This window comes from Phocoena sinus, chromosome 16 (assembly GCF_008692025.1).
Source record: "Phocoena sinus isolate mPhoSin1 chromosome 16, mPhoSin1.pri, whole genome shotgun sequence".
Lineage (NCBI taxonomy): Eukaryota > Metazoa > Chordata > Mammalia > Artiodactyla > Phocoenidae > Phocoena > Phocoena sinus.
In genome coordinates this window covers 68,626,005-68,644,049 of record NC_045778.1, presented here as the reverse complement: position 1 = coordinate 68,644,049, position 18,045 = coordinate 68,626,005, and the positions used below count along the sequence as shown (strand labels likewise).

General features: G+C 44.7%; 2 protein-coding genes across 10 annotated transcripts in view; one reads left to right on the top strand and one right to left on the bottom strand.

The window, feature by feature from the left end:
* Positions 1-3,760, bottom strand: part of CASP7 (caspase 7) — a 30,305-nt gene extending 26,545 nt beyond the window's left edge. Inside the window, exon 1 of one of the 3 annotated variants that reach the window (XM_032609323.1) lies at positions 3,414-3,760. Coding sequence is in view for 1 of the 3 variants with exons in the window: in XM_032609322.1 (XP_032465213.1) it covers positions 3,414-3,694 (281 nt within the window). In the remaining 2 variants the exon portion in view is untranslated. Of the gene's footprint in view, positions 1-3,185; positions 3,357-3,413 lie in introns of those variants that run through there. The other 2 variants (XM_032609322.1, XM_032609324.1) reach the window with 2 other exon arrangements.
* Positions 3,761-4,543: 783 nt separating this feature from the next.
* The window catches only part of NRAP (nebulin related anchoring protein), a 74,421-nt gene continuing 60,919 nt past the window's right edge, over positions 4,544-18,045 (top strand). For 5 of the 7 annotated variants that reach the window (XM_032609312.1, XM_032609311.1, XM_032609309.1 and 2 more), the window contains exons 1-5: positions 4,544-4,676; positions 9,282-9,353; positions 9,681-9,775; positions 10,362-10,449; positions 15,277-15,381. In XM_032609312.1, the coding sequence (XP_032465203.1) occupies positions 9,282-9,353; positions 9,681-9,775; positions 10,362-10,449; positions 15,277-15,381 (360 nt within the window). In that variant the 5' untranslated portion in view covers positions 4,544-4,676. Of the gene's footprint in view, positions 4,677-9,281; positions 9,354-9,680; positions 9,776-10,361; positions 10,450-15,276; positions 15,382-17,538; positions 17,770-18,045 lie in introns of those variants that run through there. The other 2 variants (XM_032609313.1, XM_032609315.1) reach the window with 2 other exon arrangements.

Sequence of the window (18,045 nt, the reverse complement as noted above, 5' to 3'; positions counted from 1 at the left end):
TCAGGCTCACCCAGGGATGTGTTCACACCACTGGAAAACAAGATGGCATCTATCTCACAGAACCCCCGTGCCCCAGAGCACAAGCAATGACTTTTGGAGGTGGGCAGAAGGAATCCAACTGGGGGGGAGGTATCCAAGATGGCAAAACACCAACCTTGTGTCCTTGAGCCCCGAGAGGCATTATCACGTCACCTTGCAGCTTGTTTAGGGGTGAGCTGGGCAGTGAGGGGAGAAGTGAGAGGAAGGGCGAATCCTGTAGCCGGATCTTTACAAAGACAATGAGAAGTCCGATGGCTATCTTGTTCCTCAACACATCGTGAACCCCCCATCATAGCCACCAACCTGTTTCCAGTTGTGAGGCAGTAAGATTTTTCTGATTAGGACCCAAAATGTTTCTTGAACACAGAGATAAGCCATCCCCAGAGGAGATGAGTGTAAGTCCGGGCATGCAGAAAACAGTCATTTTTATTTCATTTCCTTTATACAGACTTAGTTACTTTTCAATGTGGATTGTTATTAGCAAAGCACGGACGTATTTTCAAAATTAGCAAGTTAATGTTATACAAAATCCACCAGAAAAAGACACTAAATTCGACATGTGGTGTTGAAGCCTTGAGTCTTTTGCTAAGGCTAATCTTAAAGACTGAATCTAGGAAGTATGATGATATAACAATGTGACCATTATATATAGATATAATTTCCTGGAAGTCCAAGGCACCAGGTGTGTGCTAGGAGCCGGGGATACACCTGACCTGGTCCTGCCTTGTTGAGAGACAGGCACTGATAAACAGCACAAATGTTGACGGACAACCGTGATCAGTGCCATGAGGATGAACAACTTGTGGCCACAGTAGGGGACCTGACCTAGCCCCAGAGGAATTAGGGAGGGTTCTCAGGGGAGGAAATGTTTGACCTGAGGTCTGAGAAGCGGAAGCAGTGAGGGTGGAACTGAGGGAGGCACAGGGAACTGCATGCCCGTTAAACACCTGACCTGCTTCATTGACGGAGAGGCTCAGTTTGAATCCCGCGTCCCCCCCAGATTTTTGGAGGGAGCTTTGGACTTAGCGGCAGGCTGATTTCTATGGCTCAGTGGTAGGAGGATCTCCAGAACTTTCTCTGCAAACACTAGGCCAGAAGGGTCTTCTGTGTGAAACCTACAGCATCTTTCTGGGTTGGTGCTGTTTACCGTCCAGGAGGGCAGCAAGAGTCCCTTCTAACAAGTTGCCAGAGTGTGCGTCTAGAACGAGGCAGTGCTAGGGCTTTACTCTTAAATCTGTAAGGCTAAACATTCAGTGACTTTCTTATTCCTATGAGACTGGGCTTAATTCCTGGGTGAAATCAAGTTCACCCAGAACGAGGGTGGTGACCGAGTGGAGAGCCTGATCTCGGTCACATCATATCAGTCAAGCCAAGACTTGGTGTTGACCTTTTATTTCTGCTTATCTTCACAGCCCAAGACAATGCAGGCCTATCTCAGTCTGCTATACTTGGAGAGGGCATGCCTGGCGTTATTTTCTTGCATTCGTCCCCTCTGTAACGCTCAGGATGCAAAGAGCAGTCAGCCATTCAAGGGAATATTGCTTATTCAATTGTTTCAATTGTTAAAAACATCTATCTTCTCTTTAAATAAATGAATATATAATACACATGAAGCATTAACCATGTCAGGCACTCTCTGTAAGCACTCTACTAATTATTATTATTACTATTATCCACTAGGACTCTTATTTGTAGATCTTAATCATCCTTTTATAGTTCCAGTTATAGAAAAGTGCCAGGTACATGGCAGGCACTCAAAATTTCTTTATAAATGTCACAACTGAAATGTACTTAAAAAATTTTTAATCCTTCAGGGCCCCGAATAAATTGTTGATATGGGACAGACCACAGAACCAAAGGGACCTAGGAAGGAGGCTGAGAACCCAGTTATGGTGAACCACAGACCAGGGGTTTAAATCAGTGCCTCCACCTATTAGCCATGGGACCTTGAACAAAGTACTCAACCTCTCCAGGCCTGAGTTTCGTCATCTGTAAAATGGGAGAATGGTGATGCCTAAGTCACACATGGCTATGAGGATGCGTGGAACAGTGCATGTAAAATGCTAAGCATGGTGTCTAAATGTTCACTAAGTATTCCCTGTTATCACCACTGTCCACAGAACTCAACACTAAGACAACATTCAACTGTCAACCCTCACTGTTATTTTAAAATCACATTAATATTTTAAACAGCTTTTGTGGAGACTGAAAAAAAAGTTCCTCTAGTGATTATTTCTATACATGCTTAATCGGCGACTGGTACAGATCTGGTAGGAAATCAGTTCCCAGCTTCATTGCAGCTGCTTCCCCTGAAAAGTGACATAATACAACTTGTGCCTCACTCTTGCCCCAACGAAGACAATCTTCCTAAAAGGCTCGAAGAGAAGCAGCCCAGGGGACCTCCACCGCTCACCTCCAGCACCTGGAGGGGGAGGGGGCTCTGCTGGGCAATGAAGTACTCCACCTGATGCTCACAGCACTGCTAAGAGGCTGTATTTCCAGAAGAAACTTCAGTTTTCTCAGAGAGGTTATGTAACCTGCCCAAAGCCACAGAGCTAAGAGGAAGCAGAAATGGATTATGAACCTAGGCAGTGACTGGCTACCTGGGATGAAGGTCAGGCCATAGACCCTAAAGGAGGAAATGGCCTGTAAGTAAACTAAGGTTAGGGCCACGTCCTTGGCCAGCCCAGGAGTTCAAGGGAAAAGGCTGCGAATGACTCAGAATCACCCACATATAATTTTACTTCTCCCCAAAAAGCGAAGTTGAATACAACGGTGAAAGGCGGCAGCCTGAGTCCTGCCTTCTTCCGCTTCCTGAAGGAATCTTCAAGAGCCGTGCACAAGGGTACCTGAACAAAGATGACAGCGGCTTACGGGTAGCCTGCTAAGCCCCGACAGATGCACTGCCATGCACCACAATCACCTCATTCCATCGTCGCGGCAACCGTCAGCCCGGGCCCACCACTATCCCCATTTCACAGACAAGCACAGAGAGGGCCAAGGCCCCACAGCTGACGGGCAAGGACGCTGGGACTGGAACCCTGGGCTGTCAACACGGGAGCCCCCGCAGTTAGCCAGGCGAGAGAACGAACCCCTCCCGCCCTCCTAAATCCACCCCTCCTTCTTTTCCAAATCCCGAATAGTACCGGGTGTCCCAAGCCCGGGGACCAGAAGGGAAGGGAGGACAAGCTGAACGAAGCAGGCAATGCTGGGGGTGGCGGAGAGCCTTCTTCCCCTAAGTTGGGCGCCGGCCGTCGGGGCAGCTTAGCCCGAAGGGACCGGGCCCCCACCGACCGTGCTCGGTGGGAAGGGAGGAAGGAGGCGGGGGAAGGCCGGGCAGGAGGGCGGCGGCGGGCGGAAGAGGCGGAAGTTACCGTTCCCCCGGCGATCGGGAGGCCAGAGCTGGCTGCCGTCTCCGTCTCTCAGCCGAGAGTCTGCGGCCGCTCGAACGAAAGCGAAAGTAAAAGCCCCTACGCGGCCAGGGGAGGAGTCGCCCGGGGCTGGAAACGGACCGGGCAGGCGGGGCTGCGGACACCGCCCCCGGCTCGGGACCCCGGGCTCCGTAAAGTTGGCCGCGCGCAGGACCACCAGGCCACCGCGCGCCCCTTCGGGAAAAGCGCGCCCAGCCCAGCCGGCCAACTGTCGCGCGCGCCATCGCCGGAGGGCGCCCTCAGCAAAGCTGGCCGCGGGCACCAGAGACCGTGCTGGGCAAAGTTTGCAGAGGTCTAAGACCGCTCTCCGAGTGACCCGGAAAGCGCGCTCCGCGAACCCGCCGCACGCGGCCTCCCCATCCAGGCGAACTGAAGAGCGCGCCCAGCCGGCTTCGCGGCTCTGGACGATGGGGCGCTCGTCGGAGCCCCCAGCTCCTGCCCTCCCGCTGCTGCCCGCGTCTACACCTGGCCTTCGGCCTCCACACCAGCTCCAGGACCCAGTTCCCAAGGCTCGAAGGCGCCTCCCCCGCCAGACCCTGACCCCAGTTTGCGCGGGTTGCGCCCCTCGGGGGACTGGGCGCCCACATCTGCAAGAGCTACCGTCGCCCAGGGGCCCGCGCTGGGAGCCGCCGTGGTCTCCCGCCTCGCAGAACTTGCTTCGAGTCCCTGGCGTGCCTTTCTCAGCCTTGGGCAGCAGGACGCTAACTCCGTTTTCTGCAGAGCGCGTCCCCAGTGCCTAACACGGCCTGCTGGCCTGGATGTAGCGCCAGAATCATTCATGGACTATTTATTGAGTGCCCCCATGTGTCAGCCACTGGGTACGTGGCCGTGACTTGGTCTAATGTGGGAGAGTCAGTGTAGTCCCCCCAGCACCACTTCACCCCGGCGTCTCCCACATCCGCAACACCCACGCACCCTCCCACATTTGTCCTTTTTCAACCTTTGGCCTCCAACTGAGGCCTCCAAGGCCTTGCTCTCCGAGACTCCTCAGGGGACCAGGTAATGAACACAGTCGCACTGAGGTGTAAATAGCTGAGGAGAAATTACAGTTTTATTCACACCAGAGATGTTGGCTGTGAAACTGTCAACGCCTCGAGTGAAAGGAGTGAACCTTCGTGGTGTGACATCGGGCAAGAACCACATCTTGTCTTTTATTTGCTCTCCTCTGGGGCTGAGACTTCAATATTGTCCGTAAAATCTCACCAGGTAAGGACACTTTCTTCGTTTAAGAAAGACTGGTCCCAGGCAAGGGTAAGGGAGTAATTATAATTTATTAACTTCTGCTAGAATACTGAATTCGTGAATATTTTAAACAAGCAGTTACACAATTTCCACTATGGCTGCCCTATAGGCTGACCTTTTGTGCCACTCCCACCCCCCAATTCGTATGTTGAAACTTAATCCCTAAAGTGATGGCATTAGGAGGTAGGGCCTTTGGGAGGTGCTTAAATCTTGAGGGTGGAGCCCTGGTGAATGGGATTAGTGCCTTTGTAAAGGAGGCCAGACTGAGCTCCCTGGCCTTTTCCACCACAGAGAGAAATTGCAGTCTGCAACCCAAAGAGGGCTTTGACTAGAGCCCAGGCATGCTGGCACCCTGATCTTGGCCTTCTAGCCTCCAGAACTGTGAAGAATAGATTTCTGTTGTTTATAAGCTACTCAGTCTGTGGTATTTTGTCACAGCAGCCAAAACAGACTAAGACAGGCTGCACTACTCTCTTTAATACCCATATTTGTGGGACTTCCCTGGTAGTGCAGTGGTTAAGGATCTGCCTGCCAATGCAGGGGACAGGGGTTCGAGCCCTGCTCCAGGAAGATCCCACATGCCACGGAGCAACTAAGCCCTACTGAAGCCTGTACGCCTAGAGCCTGTGCTCTGCAACAAGAGAAGCCACTGCAATGAGAAGCCCACGCACCTCAACAAAGACTCAATACAGCCGTAGATAAATTTTAAAAATAATAAACTTACGCTTAAAAAAATACCCATATTTGCAAAATATCAGGCAAACTAAATTATTTTAGACACAAAGATAATTTACTTTTTGAAGGAATTCAATTGTGAATCATGGGATAAATGAAAAATCCTATTAGTAAGGCAAATACATTACTCTTTAATTTATCTGATTTATAAAATTGTTTTTGCAAGTTATTCCTGAAATATGATGAAACAGTGTTAGATGTGGAGGAGCCTTAACAACGAATCCTTCTGCTCATATTATAGATAAAGAATCTGAGGCACAGAGAGGTTGCCAACATCACAAGCTTTCTAATGGCAGAACCAGGATCAGGTTGCCTAGAAAAATAATGAATTTTTCATCCACAAGAAGGTTCTACCATAAATTATATCATGCAATTGTTAAAATGTGTTGCACACAGGATTTCATTGCTGGCTCAGGTAGAAAGACGGTTTGAAGGAAAACTTTCTTTTTTCAGTTCTGTAGTGTAGACTGGCATGGGAACTCCCAATGTATTGCTCCGAGGCTGGATTATCACTGTACCAGCAAATAAAATCATAGATATGTGAAAGGGAAGAAACAATTTTGAACTTTCCCTCTATAATAATTGTACTGACCCTTTAGACCCAAATGATTTTCTCTTCTAATTGTATTTCCTGTGTTTCTCCAGCCTTGGCCCATATCATTGTTTGCTGCTTCCTTTCCAAACTCACATGAGTAGAGCACAAGTCTTCCTCTTCACCCTAGAAAAAGAGACCAAGAGGTCCAGCGTCTGGTGGCTTCTTTGGGAAAGGACCCTCGTGTTGACTCTCCCCCGCTCCGTTTCCTGCCTTCTTACTTCTGCTCCCTGGGACCATACTTCTGAATAAAGTCCTTGCACATAAGCCTTTGCCCCAGGTTCTGTTTTTTGGGTAACCCAGGCTAACACACATTGGCTGAACCGATGCCGGGGGGCAGAAGAGCATGTGTGCTCATTGGCTGAGGCTTGGAGGACCTCATGTAATCACTGTGACAAGGGGGAGGGGCTCTACTGGTTGTGAGAGGGGTCAGCTGGGCACAGGGAAGACCATCCACAAGGTCTGTCAAGCAGATGAGGGCTGTGTGTCTCTTGCCAGCAACAAGGGTTCATTTTAGGTCCTTAAACTGTCCCATTTCCAGTTCTACGGGGTTGTTTTTCCTCACTATTTCTGATACATAATAAGTGCCTTTTAAAAGCAGAAGTGATGGTAGGAGTCAAATTTAACATCTTTCATTTGGGCCATCCTTGTTTTCACAAGGGTGACCGAGAACTTGTAGCAGCGATGCGATCACAACCTTAGAGGAGTGTTAGGTAGTTTTTTCTTTAAAGGAAATCTGGCTGCGATTCCTCATCCCTCTGGATGGGGGCAGAGTTCTTTCTCTGTGATTACTGGGGCTTCCAGCCCAGGTCCAGGTAAGGCTGGAGAAATCCCACACGGAGCAAAACGTGTGGGGAACCTATAGGTCTTAGTTCTTTGCCTTTGCTCTTCCCCTTTGTTCAGACTGCCTTGTATCACATTTCAGCCTGGGAGTCTTCCTGGGTCTAGAGCCCCTACGTAGAGCCTTCTTCCCCTGCTGAGGAGGCAGTGCTATGCCCACTCTCCATCTGTGGGGGAATTCACACTGCACCCTCTCAGTGTCATGGCAACACTGCTCTTCTTCACTCGCTCTGTGGCCTCCTCCCCCTGGTTCTCCCAACACAACACAAAAGCACCACTGATTTCTCTCTGCCCTACCTGGGGTCCCTCCAGCAGAGTTTCCTCAGAGCCTTTTCTTTAGGCCACAGATCACTAATTGGTAGCCTGCCGTCTAAGTACTGCCCATGTTTCTGTTTTATTGTCTTATTCCCAGTGTTTTACAAAAGAGAGAATTTCGGGTGCAGATGCAGATATCTGGCTTTTCTGGAAAAATCATAATTTGGCAATGCCGGGTACTGATTGCCTCATGACAGATTGCTGGCACGGAGTGGTTCAGATGGGACATGTGACCTATGGCTTCACCTCTGTCCCCTGTAGGTATTTTGGTGTGAGTATTAAGTTGATTTCTTTGATTTGATAAATACTTGTTGAGCCCCTTTTCCATATCAGACCTTGTTCTAGGCACTGGGGATACAGAAAGGACAATAAGGACCAAGGCTCCTATTTTGATGGAACTCATGTTTTGATGGAGGAGGCGGATAATTTTTAAAAGTAGATATAGTGGGCTTCCCTGGTGGCACAGTGGTTGAGAGTCCGCCTGCCGATGCAGGGGACGTGGGTTCGTGCCCCGGTCTGGGAAGATCCCACATGCCACGGAGCGGCTGGGCCTGTGAGCCATGGCCGCTGAGCCTGTGCGTCCGGAGCCTGTGCTCCGCAACGGGAGAGGCCACAGCAGTGAGAGGCCCGCGTACCGCAAAAAAAAAAAAAAAGTAGATATAGTAAGATTTAAGGGGTCAGGTGGTGGTAACTGCTGTGAAGAGCATAAAGCAGGGGGAGGGTCATAGAAGGCAGTGAGCTGAGGGGTGGGGACAGGTGTGGTGCCATCTTTTGTAAGCTGTTTCTGGAAGGTCTGTTTTAAGTGACATTTAGGTAGACCCCTGAAGGCAATGAGGGGCTTCACAAAGCCAAGAAGAGAGCTTGTCTTCAAGCTGCTCCCTTTCAAGCCTGGGAGGCAAGGACTTCTTGGAAAGGTCCAGGATAACATACAGAAGCTGGCACTCAAAGAGTTCTCATCTGTTCTTAGTTTTGCATTCTTGCAGAAGCTACACATGAATTGATATCTTAACAAGTTTGCCGTCCTTCTCTTATAAACATCTTTATTTTTTTAAGTTTTATTGAATTGTAGTTGATTTACAATGTTATGTTAATTTCTGCTGTACAGCAAAGTGACTCAGTTACACATATATATACATATATATTTTTCATATTCTTTTCCTTTATGGTTTGTCCAGGATATTGAATATAGTTCCCTGTGCTATACAGTAGGACCTTGTTTATCCATCCTATATATAAAAGTTTGCCTCTGCGAATCCCCAACTTCCAGTCTTTTCCACTCCTGCCCCGCTTCCCCTTGGCAACCACAAGTCTGTTCTCTATGTCTGAGTCTTTTTTTGTTTCATAGATATGTTCATTTGTGTCGTATTTTAGATTCCACATATAAGTGATATCATATGGTATTTATCTTTTTCTTTGTCTTATTTCACTTAGTATGATCATCTCTAGGTCCATCCATGTTGCTGCAAATGGCATTATTTCTTTTTTATGGCTGAGTAATATTAAACATTTTTAATAGACAAGGCTAAATTTCAGATATGGTATTTACCCTCCTGTGGAGTGAGTCAGTCCTGTTTTATTTTCTTTTGCGGGGGGAGCTGGACTTTCTGCTTTACTCACAGGCCTCACAGAGCAAGCTTTCTCATTTGGTCGTTGGATGAGGGTGTGGTGTATGCCTTCGAGTTCTTTTCTTGGGTTATGATCACAGCTAGTGTTAAACTGCTACATGCTGCCTGATCCTACACGAGGATTTGGTCATCCACGTAAACGTGATGCTGTTGTGAGTTCACTTTTCTATTTAGAGAAGCATGTCAGCTAGGAGTCCCTCCACCTCATTTCCCAGACGCATGCGTGCTGAGCGAGTTGCCAAAATAGCCCTTTGAGTAAGTGGCAGCTTTAAAAACCATCCAGCTGCTGACTTCAAACTAGAAGGTCAGCGGAGGAAAGTGGAAGTTGGATTCTGAACGGTCAGGGTGCCCACAGAAATTTACTAGGGGTCGGGATTTGGGAGACTTGAACAACTAGACTGGGGCTTCTCCTTGGATTTCTTACTTGTTACCTATCTTTGTCTTCTCTCTTCGGACTTCAAGATGAATGTGCAGGCTTGCTCCAGGTGTGGGTACGGAGTATACCCTGCTGAGAAGATCAGCTGTCTAGACCAGGTCAGTAGACTTTTCTTGGCCTTTGGGAATCATAACAGACATGAGAAATTTATCTTCTCACATATAGCTTTATCTTCTCACATGTGGGTTTTTTTAAACCACCAAAATAAGATGCTTTCCCCACCTTTCTTCACTTCTACCCATTTCTAGCTACATCTCCTGTATTGCCTCAAATTTTTTTTATTCATTTATGTATCGTAGCCGTGTGTGTGTGTTTTATCACCATTTTATCACTAAAGCTCATTTTTTTTACCCTGAAATATATTAAGAATCCTGAGTCTGAAAAAAAAAGGTAATTTTGCTAAATCTTTTCTGTTTGATTTCTAGATATGGCACAAAGCATGTTTTCACTGTGAAATTTGCAAGATGATGCTATCGGTTAATAACTTTGTGAGTCACCAGAAAAAGCCATACTGTCATGCGTAAGTGTTTGACGCCTCCTCCCACCACCTCTTGAGTTGTGTTTATCTTTTTTTTAACAAGCAGCCAACCGGAGGTTCAAATCACACACTCCAGGGTTAAATCCAAGAAATGCCTTCTCAAAAGTTTTTACTTCCATACAAACTTCCATACAATCATTACAGAGACCTAAGACGGGATTTTATGCAATGGACAGAAAGTTGAAAATTTCAGATTTCTTATAAGTAAAAGATCAAATCTATTCACTACAACCTCATGTCAAATGATTAAATATTGTGCAGAACAGTGTAATTTCCATGAATATGCATGAAGCTTTAAAACGTTTTCTCTTAAATAATTTCAGAATCCTTTTCTATTCCTTCAGAAAGTTTTTAAGTGATCATTTCTAGTTAAATTTGGTCTTTAAGTTAAATAGGTTGAATTTATTTGATTAGCCTTTGTTTTCTTTAAGACGCATTGCCTGGAAAATCTTGAATTTAGTTATTAGGTTTTATATTTTTGATTTAAAAAATGACTCCACCTTTAAGAATAGTCAGTCATCTTGGATAAAGTACAGTTCTAATTTTGGCTTATATCTACTTTTTGTAGCCATAACCCCAAGAACAACACTTTTACAAGTGTCTGTCACACTCCGTTAAATCTAAATGTGAGGAAATCTCCAGAGGCCATTTGTGGGGTAAGTTACTTAATTTTGAATTTCAAAATAGCCTTTAAAGAAGATTTCTTAGCTCAGGCACCTGTTAGGATTTTAAGTGTCTCTGCCTAGATGTGAACCTGCCCATTTTCTCCACATATACAAGCAAAGTATATTTAAGTAACAAATATTGCTATTTGCCCTACCACAACATAGAGGCCAGTACACAGGATAATCTAGCTTGAATATCTGAGATCCTTGAATCTATTTTAATCTCTCTGTGTCTGCCAGCTCTGGACAGCTTGATGCAATAGGCTGTGCATACACTAGGTGCTTAATACATAAAACAAAGTTTATATAGTTGGAAAGTATTACAAAAGCCTTTCCTTTCTTTCCCCATGATATTTTGGTACAGACATTGAAACCTCTGGTTCAGTACTCTTAAATCTCTCCTAATTCAGTAGTGTTTCAGTTTATTTGCAGTGTTTAAGATCTCTTTCTCTATGGGTAGCGGTAGGTCAAAGATATTTCTATTTGGAACTGATGTTTGGATAGACCAGGAGGCCATATTGATAAACCAACCTCTTTTGAAAAAACAACAGTAGAGTTTTGTCAAATAACTGTTGATTAAATGCTTGCATTTATTAAAATGATGAATCATTTCACTTCCCTCCCCCATGCTCCACAACAAGTTGTTTTTTGGGATGGAGCTAGCAGCTTTCTAAAATTAGAAAGTGACACACGAGGTGGAAGGCTCTCTAGTAATCTGCCTTCCTCATGTTACCTCACCTCATCCTGACTCTCCGGCCTGCCCAGGCTGTGTCCTCCTCAAGAAAATGGTTTAGATTGAGCTTATCATTATCCTGTCGCTCTCTACACAGACTGCCAAGTAGCTTATTTCACTAAATGCTTTGCACCAACTGTGAGTTTATTATTTTTACAAGCTTATATAGTATTTACTGTACAGTCAGTTCATTTAATACATTACAATCCAATAAAGTAAATACAATTATTATCCCATTCTACTGGTGAGGAAACTGAGGCTCAGAGAGTTGTTCATATATCATTGATTTCTAAGGATTAACAAGCCTTAAGAATTCACAAGCCTAGATTACTGAGAAGGCGAATTCTTTTAGGATTTTGCTTTCGTCTCTGTTTGTTTGGTTTTCGTTGTTGTTTGTTTTCATCTCTTTTAGTCTAAGGGCAACTACACAAAATTACAATCAATACTGAATTTAGCTGTCAGTTCGATAGAGTGCCAGACACTCTTTGAGGCCCGTTATCTGTGTGATCTCACTTTTTCTTCACAAGAACCCTCTGTAATATTATCATATTACAGTTGGGGAGGCTGAGGCTCAGAGAGATTAAGTAACTTGCCCAGTTTTACCCGGCTAGTTCAATGGGCACAAATCCAGATCTTTCTCACTCTGGGACCTGTATCCTAAACTGCTCCATTAGTCTACTCCCATGTGCCTAGGGGGTGGCAAACTCTCTATGAGGAAAAAAAAAAAGCACTTATTTATGTTTACAAACATCCAGATATTTCTGCAGTTCTGGGGCCAGAGTTTGACAGATTGAACACAAGGAGACGTACTTATACATCAGAGTACTATTTGTATTTATTACAAAAGATCCATAATATCTGTATCTTTCATCCTATGCGAGGTGTCAACTGGCATGGCCCCCTTATGCTCTTACGACAGGTCACACAGTATTTACCTTTTTTTGAGGTGGTAGTGGATTCGCTTTCTTTTTTTCTTTTTGTGGTACAAGGGCCTCCCACCGTTGTGGCCTCTCCCGTCGCGGAGCAACAGGCTCCGGACGTGCAGGCCCAGAGGCCATGGCTCACGGGCCCAGCCGCTCCGCGGCACATGGGATTCTCCCGGACCAGGGCACGGACCCGTGTCCCCCGCATCGGCAGGCGGACCCCCAACCACTGCGCCACCAGGGAAGCCCAGTATTTACCTTTTTCTGAGGTGATAGCGGATTCACTTTCCTTTAACTTGTATGACAGGCCCAACCTGGAGCAAGATCATTGCTGGTTCTGTTTCCAGCCACAGACAGTGATGTGAGCTTCTCAGGAAGCCTGTGTGTGTGTATTTGTTCACATCTATGTAAACATATGAGTATGTGTATAAAAATGTATGTGTGCATGTGGGGAGTGTATGTATGTGTGTATGTAGGTATGAATATGTGTACACGTGTATACACATGTGTGTACATGGTCCATACGCATGTGTATGTATATGTACATGTGTATACATATCTGTGTGCACATCTGTGCAGGTGTGTGGTGTGTGTATGTGTGTTATCTGTGTGTGTGTGTTTACATGCATGTGTATGTACATGCGTATGTGTGTACACGCATATGTGTGGGTGTGTACATACATATGAGTGTGTACGTGTGTGTGTGTGTGTGTGTGTGTGTGTGTGTGTACTGAACAATTGACTACTGAGACCCCTTTCTCCTCCTTTCCCACCAGGGAAAAAATCTAATGGACAACAATGTCCGTTCTAGGCCCCGGATTTTTTTTTTTTAATAAATTTATTTATTTGTTTATTTTTGGCCATGTCGGGTCTTGTTACTACACACGGGTTTTCTCTAGTTGGAGCGAGCAGGGGCTACTCTTCATTGCAGTGCGAGGGCTTCTCATTTCGGTGGCTCCTCTTGTTGCGGAGCACGGGCTCTAGGCACAAGGGCTTCAGTAGTTGTGGCACATGGGCTTAGTTGCTCCACAGCATGTGGGATCTTCCCAGACCAGGGCTCAAACCCGTGTTGCCTGCATTGGCAGGCAGATTCTTAACCACTGCACCACCAGGGAAGTCCCCAAGGCCCCAGATCTTATAACCATTCTAGGGAGTGTGGTGGATTACTTTCTTACTCCCTTTTCTTCTCTGAGAGACTTTGCCAATTGAATAAAGTACAGATTCATGGTGCACATGCTAAAATTTAAAAAAAGGAAAGAAAGGGATGCTTCAGTAATGGTGATGAAGGAGAAAAGTAAAGATTTTAAGTTGGCATTTGAAGCAGGCTGACATTTTTCTGGTTTTAAAATGTCATTCTTTAAAAAGTAAATGAATAAATAAATATTTACTAAGACAAAATTTCCTGTTTGGTAGATGTGAATGGAACTTTTAGCAAAATAGAGCATCTGGGTTCCCTTCTATTTGGAGAATGAACTTTAGCCCTTAATGCTTCCTTACCCCACTATTAACATTTATGGCTTTTTCTCTCTTCCTGCTTCCTCTGAATAATCACGAGTCCTGTGAAAGGTCTCTGGGGAGGCAGGCATGGCCCCCACCGCCACCCCCCGCCCCATGATGGATTTGTCCTGTGAGACGGGGCAGCAAATACGGCTTCCTGTTTATTTTGGTCATGTGATTCTGATTCCGTAAGTCAATGGCTCTCAAGGAGGGCAGTTTTGCCCCCCAGGTGATGTCTGGGTACTGTTTTTGGGGTCAGAACTGGGAAGGTAGGAATACTATTGGCATCTGGTGGATAGAGACCACCTATCCTGTTCAGCGTAGTGCCATGCACTAGACAGTCCCCCCCAACAAATAACGAACTGGCCCCAAATATCAGTGGAGCTGCCAACAAGAAACTTTGCCTTGAGTCTGTGTAATGTTTGTGGTAGTTTCTCAAAATCCAAGGGAAAAAACATGTTAAGATCTCTCAATTTATCTATTTTAAAGTATACATATTAGTGCAACGTTAAGCAAGCCCAGACAAAGTGCCCTTGACAGGGAACTAGAATTCCTGGATTGTGAACCTGGCTCTGCTGAATCATTGAATGATTTCAATGAGTTCATTTCTCTTCTCTGAGCTTCTTTCCTCACCTGTAAAATTAATGAGTTAAACTTCAGCTTGTTAAAGTTGCAGGTTTCTGGGCCCCATCTTGGATCTCATACATTATAATATCTGGGTTTGGACTTAAGGCCTGATTTTTTTCTTTTGTTGTTAGTTCCTTTTATGTTCTCCTTAAGAAATCTTTGCCTATTCCAAAGTCATGAAGATATTGTTAGATGTCAGTTCTCCTCAAATTGATCTACACATTCAATGCAATCCCAGCCAAAATCCTGGTGTTTTTCATAGAGATTGACAAACTGATTCTAAAATTGATATGTACATACAATGATTCTAGAATGGCCAAGAGGTCTTGAAGAACAAAATCAATGGACTTAGGTTACCAGATTTCTAGACTTACTATAAAAGTAGTAGTAATTAACTCAGCATACTATTGGTGTAAGAATAGACAGACAGGCCAGTAGAAAACAATACAACATCCAGAAATAGAGCTGCACATATGTGGTCACTTGAGTTACAACAAAGGCACCACTGCATTTCAATGTAGCAAGAATGATCTTTAAATAAATGGTACCGGTGTGATTGGACACTTGCGTCGAAAAAAATGAACCTTGATATCTACCTCATACATAAAAATTAACTCAAGGTGTGTTAGAGATCAAGATGTGAAAGGTGAAATTATAAAGCATAGGAGAACAGCTACATGAATTTGGGGAGCCAGCATTTAACAAGCTCCCTGGGTGTGCACAGGCTAAAGTTAAGAACTGCTCTAATGTCTAGTGTTTTCTAAGCTGAACACTTGGTGTTGTGTGATTAGCTTGTAGAGATGCTGCCGTTTTTAATTGCACTGCTAAATAGAGCTTTGCACACAGCAGGTGCTTTCTATGTGCCCTCTGGCTGGTGGTGCAGATGAAGCTGTGGTGACATTGACAGCTGTGGCTTGTACTGCAGTTAAGATGCTTTGCATTTGAGACTTAGGATCCCCGCCCCAGTCTAGCTGTATATTATTTGTTTCCTTTCTCTTTTCTGATGGAAACATTACTGATAATATCTTCATTGTGCAGATCGATGACCAAGACGATGGCAAACGGTTTAAATCGTTTTTTCACTGGGACATGAAATCCAAGGATGGGGCGGCTGCACCTAACAGGCAACCATTGGTGGATGAGGTGAAGGAAGAGTTATAAATGGGTTCGGAAACAGAGAAAAGAATGACACACTATGCAAATGAACTGTATTATCGGTATTACTTCTAGAGGGCATTGGTTATACTTTCTCTTATCCAGTTTGTAATTCCAGCTGTCTGCAGAAGACCCAGCACCACCTCAGCCAGATCTGCTCCAGTCCAAGCTCACTGACTTCTCCCTTCCAACCACTGTGTTTCTGTCACTGGGATCAGCCACCAGGCTGGAAGCCAAGGCTGCCCTTTCTTCTTCTGACCCTTCACTCAGCTCCACCCCTTCCCTCCCATTTCACTGTCCCAGCTCTGAGCCCCATCATCTCCTGCCTGGACCTTTGTGAGCACCTTCCCTCTCCTGGGTTTGCCCCTCTCCAGCCTGTCATATGACATTGGTCACACACATCTTCCTGCTTGTCTCTGATTTACTCTTCCCATCACCTGAGAATTTGTGGTCATTCTCTATTGATAGCCTCATCATTTCAAAATTCCCCATTTGTTTTTAATGATCCACATAAAACAGTCCAAACAGTGCAAAGCTAACCCTTTGTCCACTATCTCCAATCCCAGTTCCTTCTGTAGAGGTACCCATTGTTGTCAGTCTTGTGGGTATCCTTCCAGACTCTCTCTCCTCATTTACAAATTAATATCTATATAATTTATTTTTTTGTTACTTACATTTATATATGACTACTGCCACTGATTGAAGGACCTTTAATGAGTTATTTAACCATTCTTTTCTTTGGCTTTCTTTAAGTTCAATTTTTAAGTGAACTTCAAAGAGTTCCTGATTCACAGGACTATTGTAAAAATTAACAGAGTATATAAACGTAAGGATCTTAGAACACTGGTTGGCACAACAAATGTCAGCTAGTATTTCTTATGGAAAATTATAGATGTATATTTCTATTGAAATGTATAATTTTGTTTTTCCATGAAACAATATGCATTGTTTTACAACTTGCATTTTTCGCTCAACAAATACCCTGGAGATGTTTGTATGTCAGCAACCTTTTAAGCTGTTGTAGGTGAGTAGATCATGGGTGCAATCATTAAGAGAGGATGTATCATGCTTTCTTATTGATGGGCAGGGTTATTCCCATTTTTTTTCTGTTATGAATTTGCAGTGAACACCTTTGTGCAAGACCTCTTTTGGACACAGTGAGAGTTTCTCTAGAATAGGTAATGGAAAATGAGGTTGCTAGATCAAGAGTCTGTGCCTTTTTAATTTTAGTAGACAAACTGTCAAATTTCTGTCTGTACATTAAAATGGCTGTACGTTTTATATTCCCACAGGCAGAGTATGAGAATACCCGTTTCCCACAGACTCAGCAACACTTGGTATTACCAGATAAAAGTTTTAACAACCTGTATTTTGTTGTTTGAATTTAAACTTCCCCGATCGGGAGTGTAGTTGAGCATATTTTCACATGTGAATTATCTGTCTTTCCAGATCGCCAAAAGATGGTCTGTGCAACTTGCCCCACCTCCAGCCCACTTGTTTCCTCATCCTTACTCCCAATTCCTATCAAACCCACCTCCTCATGGTCTTTCACATGAAGCCTATCACTGCCTTCATGCTTTTATTCGTGGCAGTCCCCACTCCGAGAATTTATTCAACATATATGTATTGAGTATTATATGCCAGGCATAGTTCCAGGCTACTGGAACACATCAGTGCACAAAACAGATAAAAGTCCCTGCCTTTATGGAACTGACCTCCTAGAGTAGATGTTTTTCTTTTTCCCTTTGCATCATCTGTTAACTGATCTTAGCCCTGGAGGACCAGCTCAAATTCCTGTCCAAAACAGGGGCCATCATATACAGATTGCTTTTTCAAAACTCTCACTATGTTTTATCTTCAATACAGTACGTTTAATCACAAAAATGTTCTCTAATAGCTCATTGTTTCATATGTTAGGTTTTTTTTTGTTTTTTTTTTGTCTTATTTTGCGGTACATGGGCCTCTCACTGTTGGGGCCTCTCCCGTTGGGGAGCACAGACTCCGGACGTGCAGGCTCAGCGGCCATGGCTCACGGGCCCAGCCGCTCCGCGGCATGTGGGATCTTCCCAGACCGGGGCACAAACCCGTGTCCCTTGCATCGGCAGGCGGACTCTCAACCACTGCACCACCAGGGAAGCCCCCATATGTTAGTTTTATCTCCATAGATAGGTCACAAGTATATTAAAAGAGAAACTTTGATTTCTTCTTCTTTCTTTTTTGATTTTCTTTTCCTAGTGTTAACTGCCTAATCTAATGCTTGGCACGCAACAGGTGGCAGGTTTGTGAAGCTTGGCTGAATAGTGCTGACTAGTCTTAGATGGCCTGTCCACAGCAACTCCCCGCTGCCCATCTTGGTGCAGTAATGAGCAAAGAAATGTTAAGTTACATTTGGAACTCTTCTATGATATGAGTGAATCTCAGAAAGTTTGGTTATTTAGGATATTAGGTTATTTTCTAGTTTGAAAAAAAATGAACATTCTGGTTAGGTGAGACCTACCATAAAGCAAGAGGAGTTTATAGTTTTTAGAGAATGTCTACTTTTTCTATCTTATATTGACAATGTATGTCAATGTATGTATGTTGCCGGGAGGGTGGAGTAGGTAGGGGGATCTTACCAGGCAAATGTGTGGGGTGTGTGTTTGTATACATTTG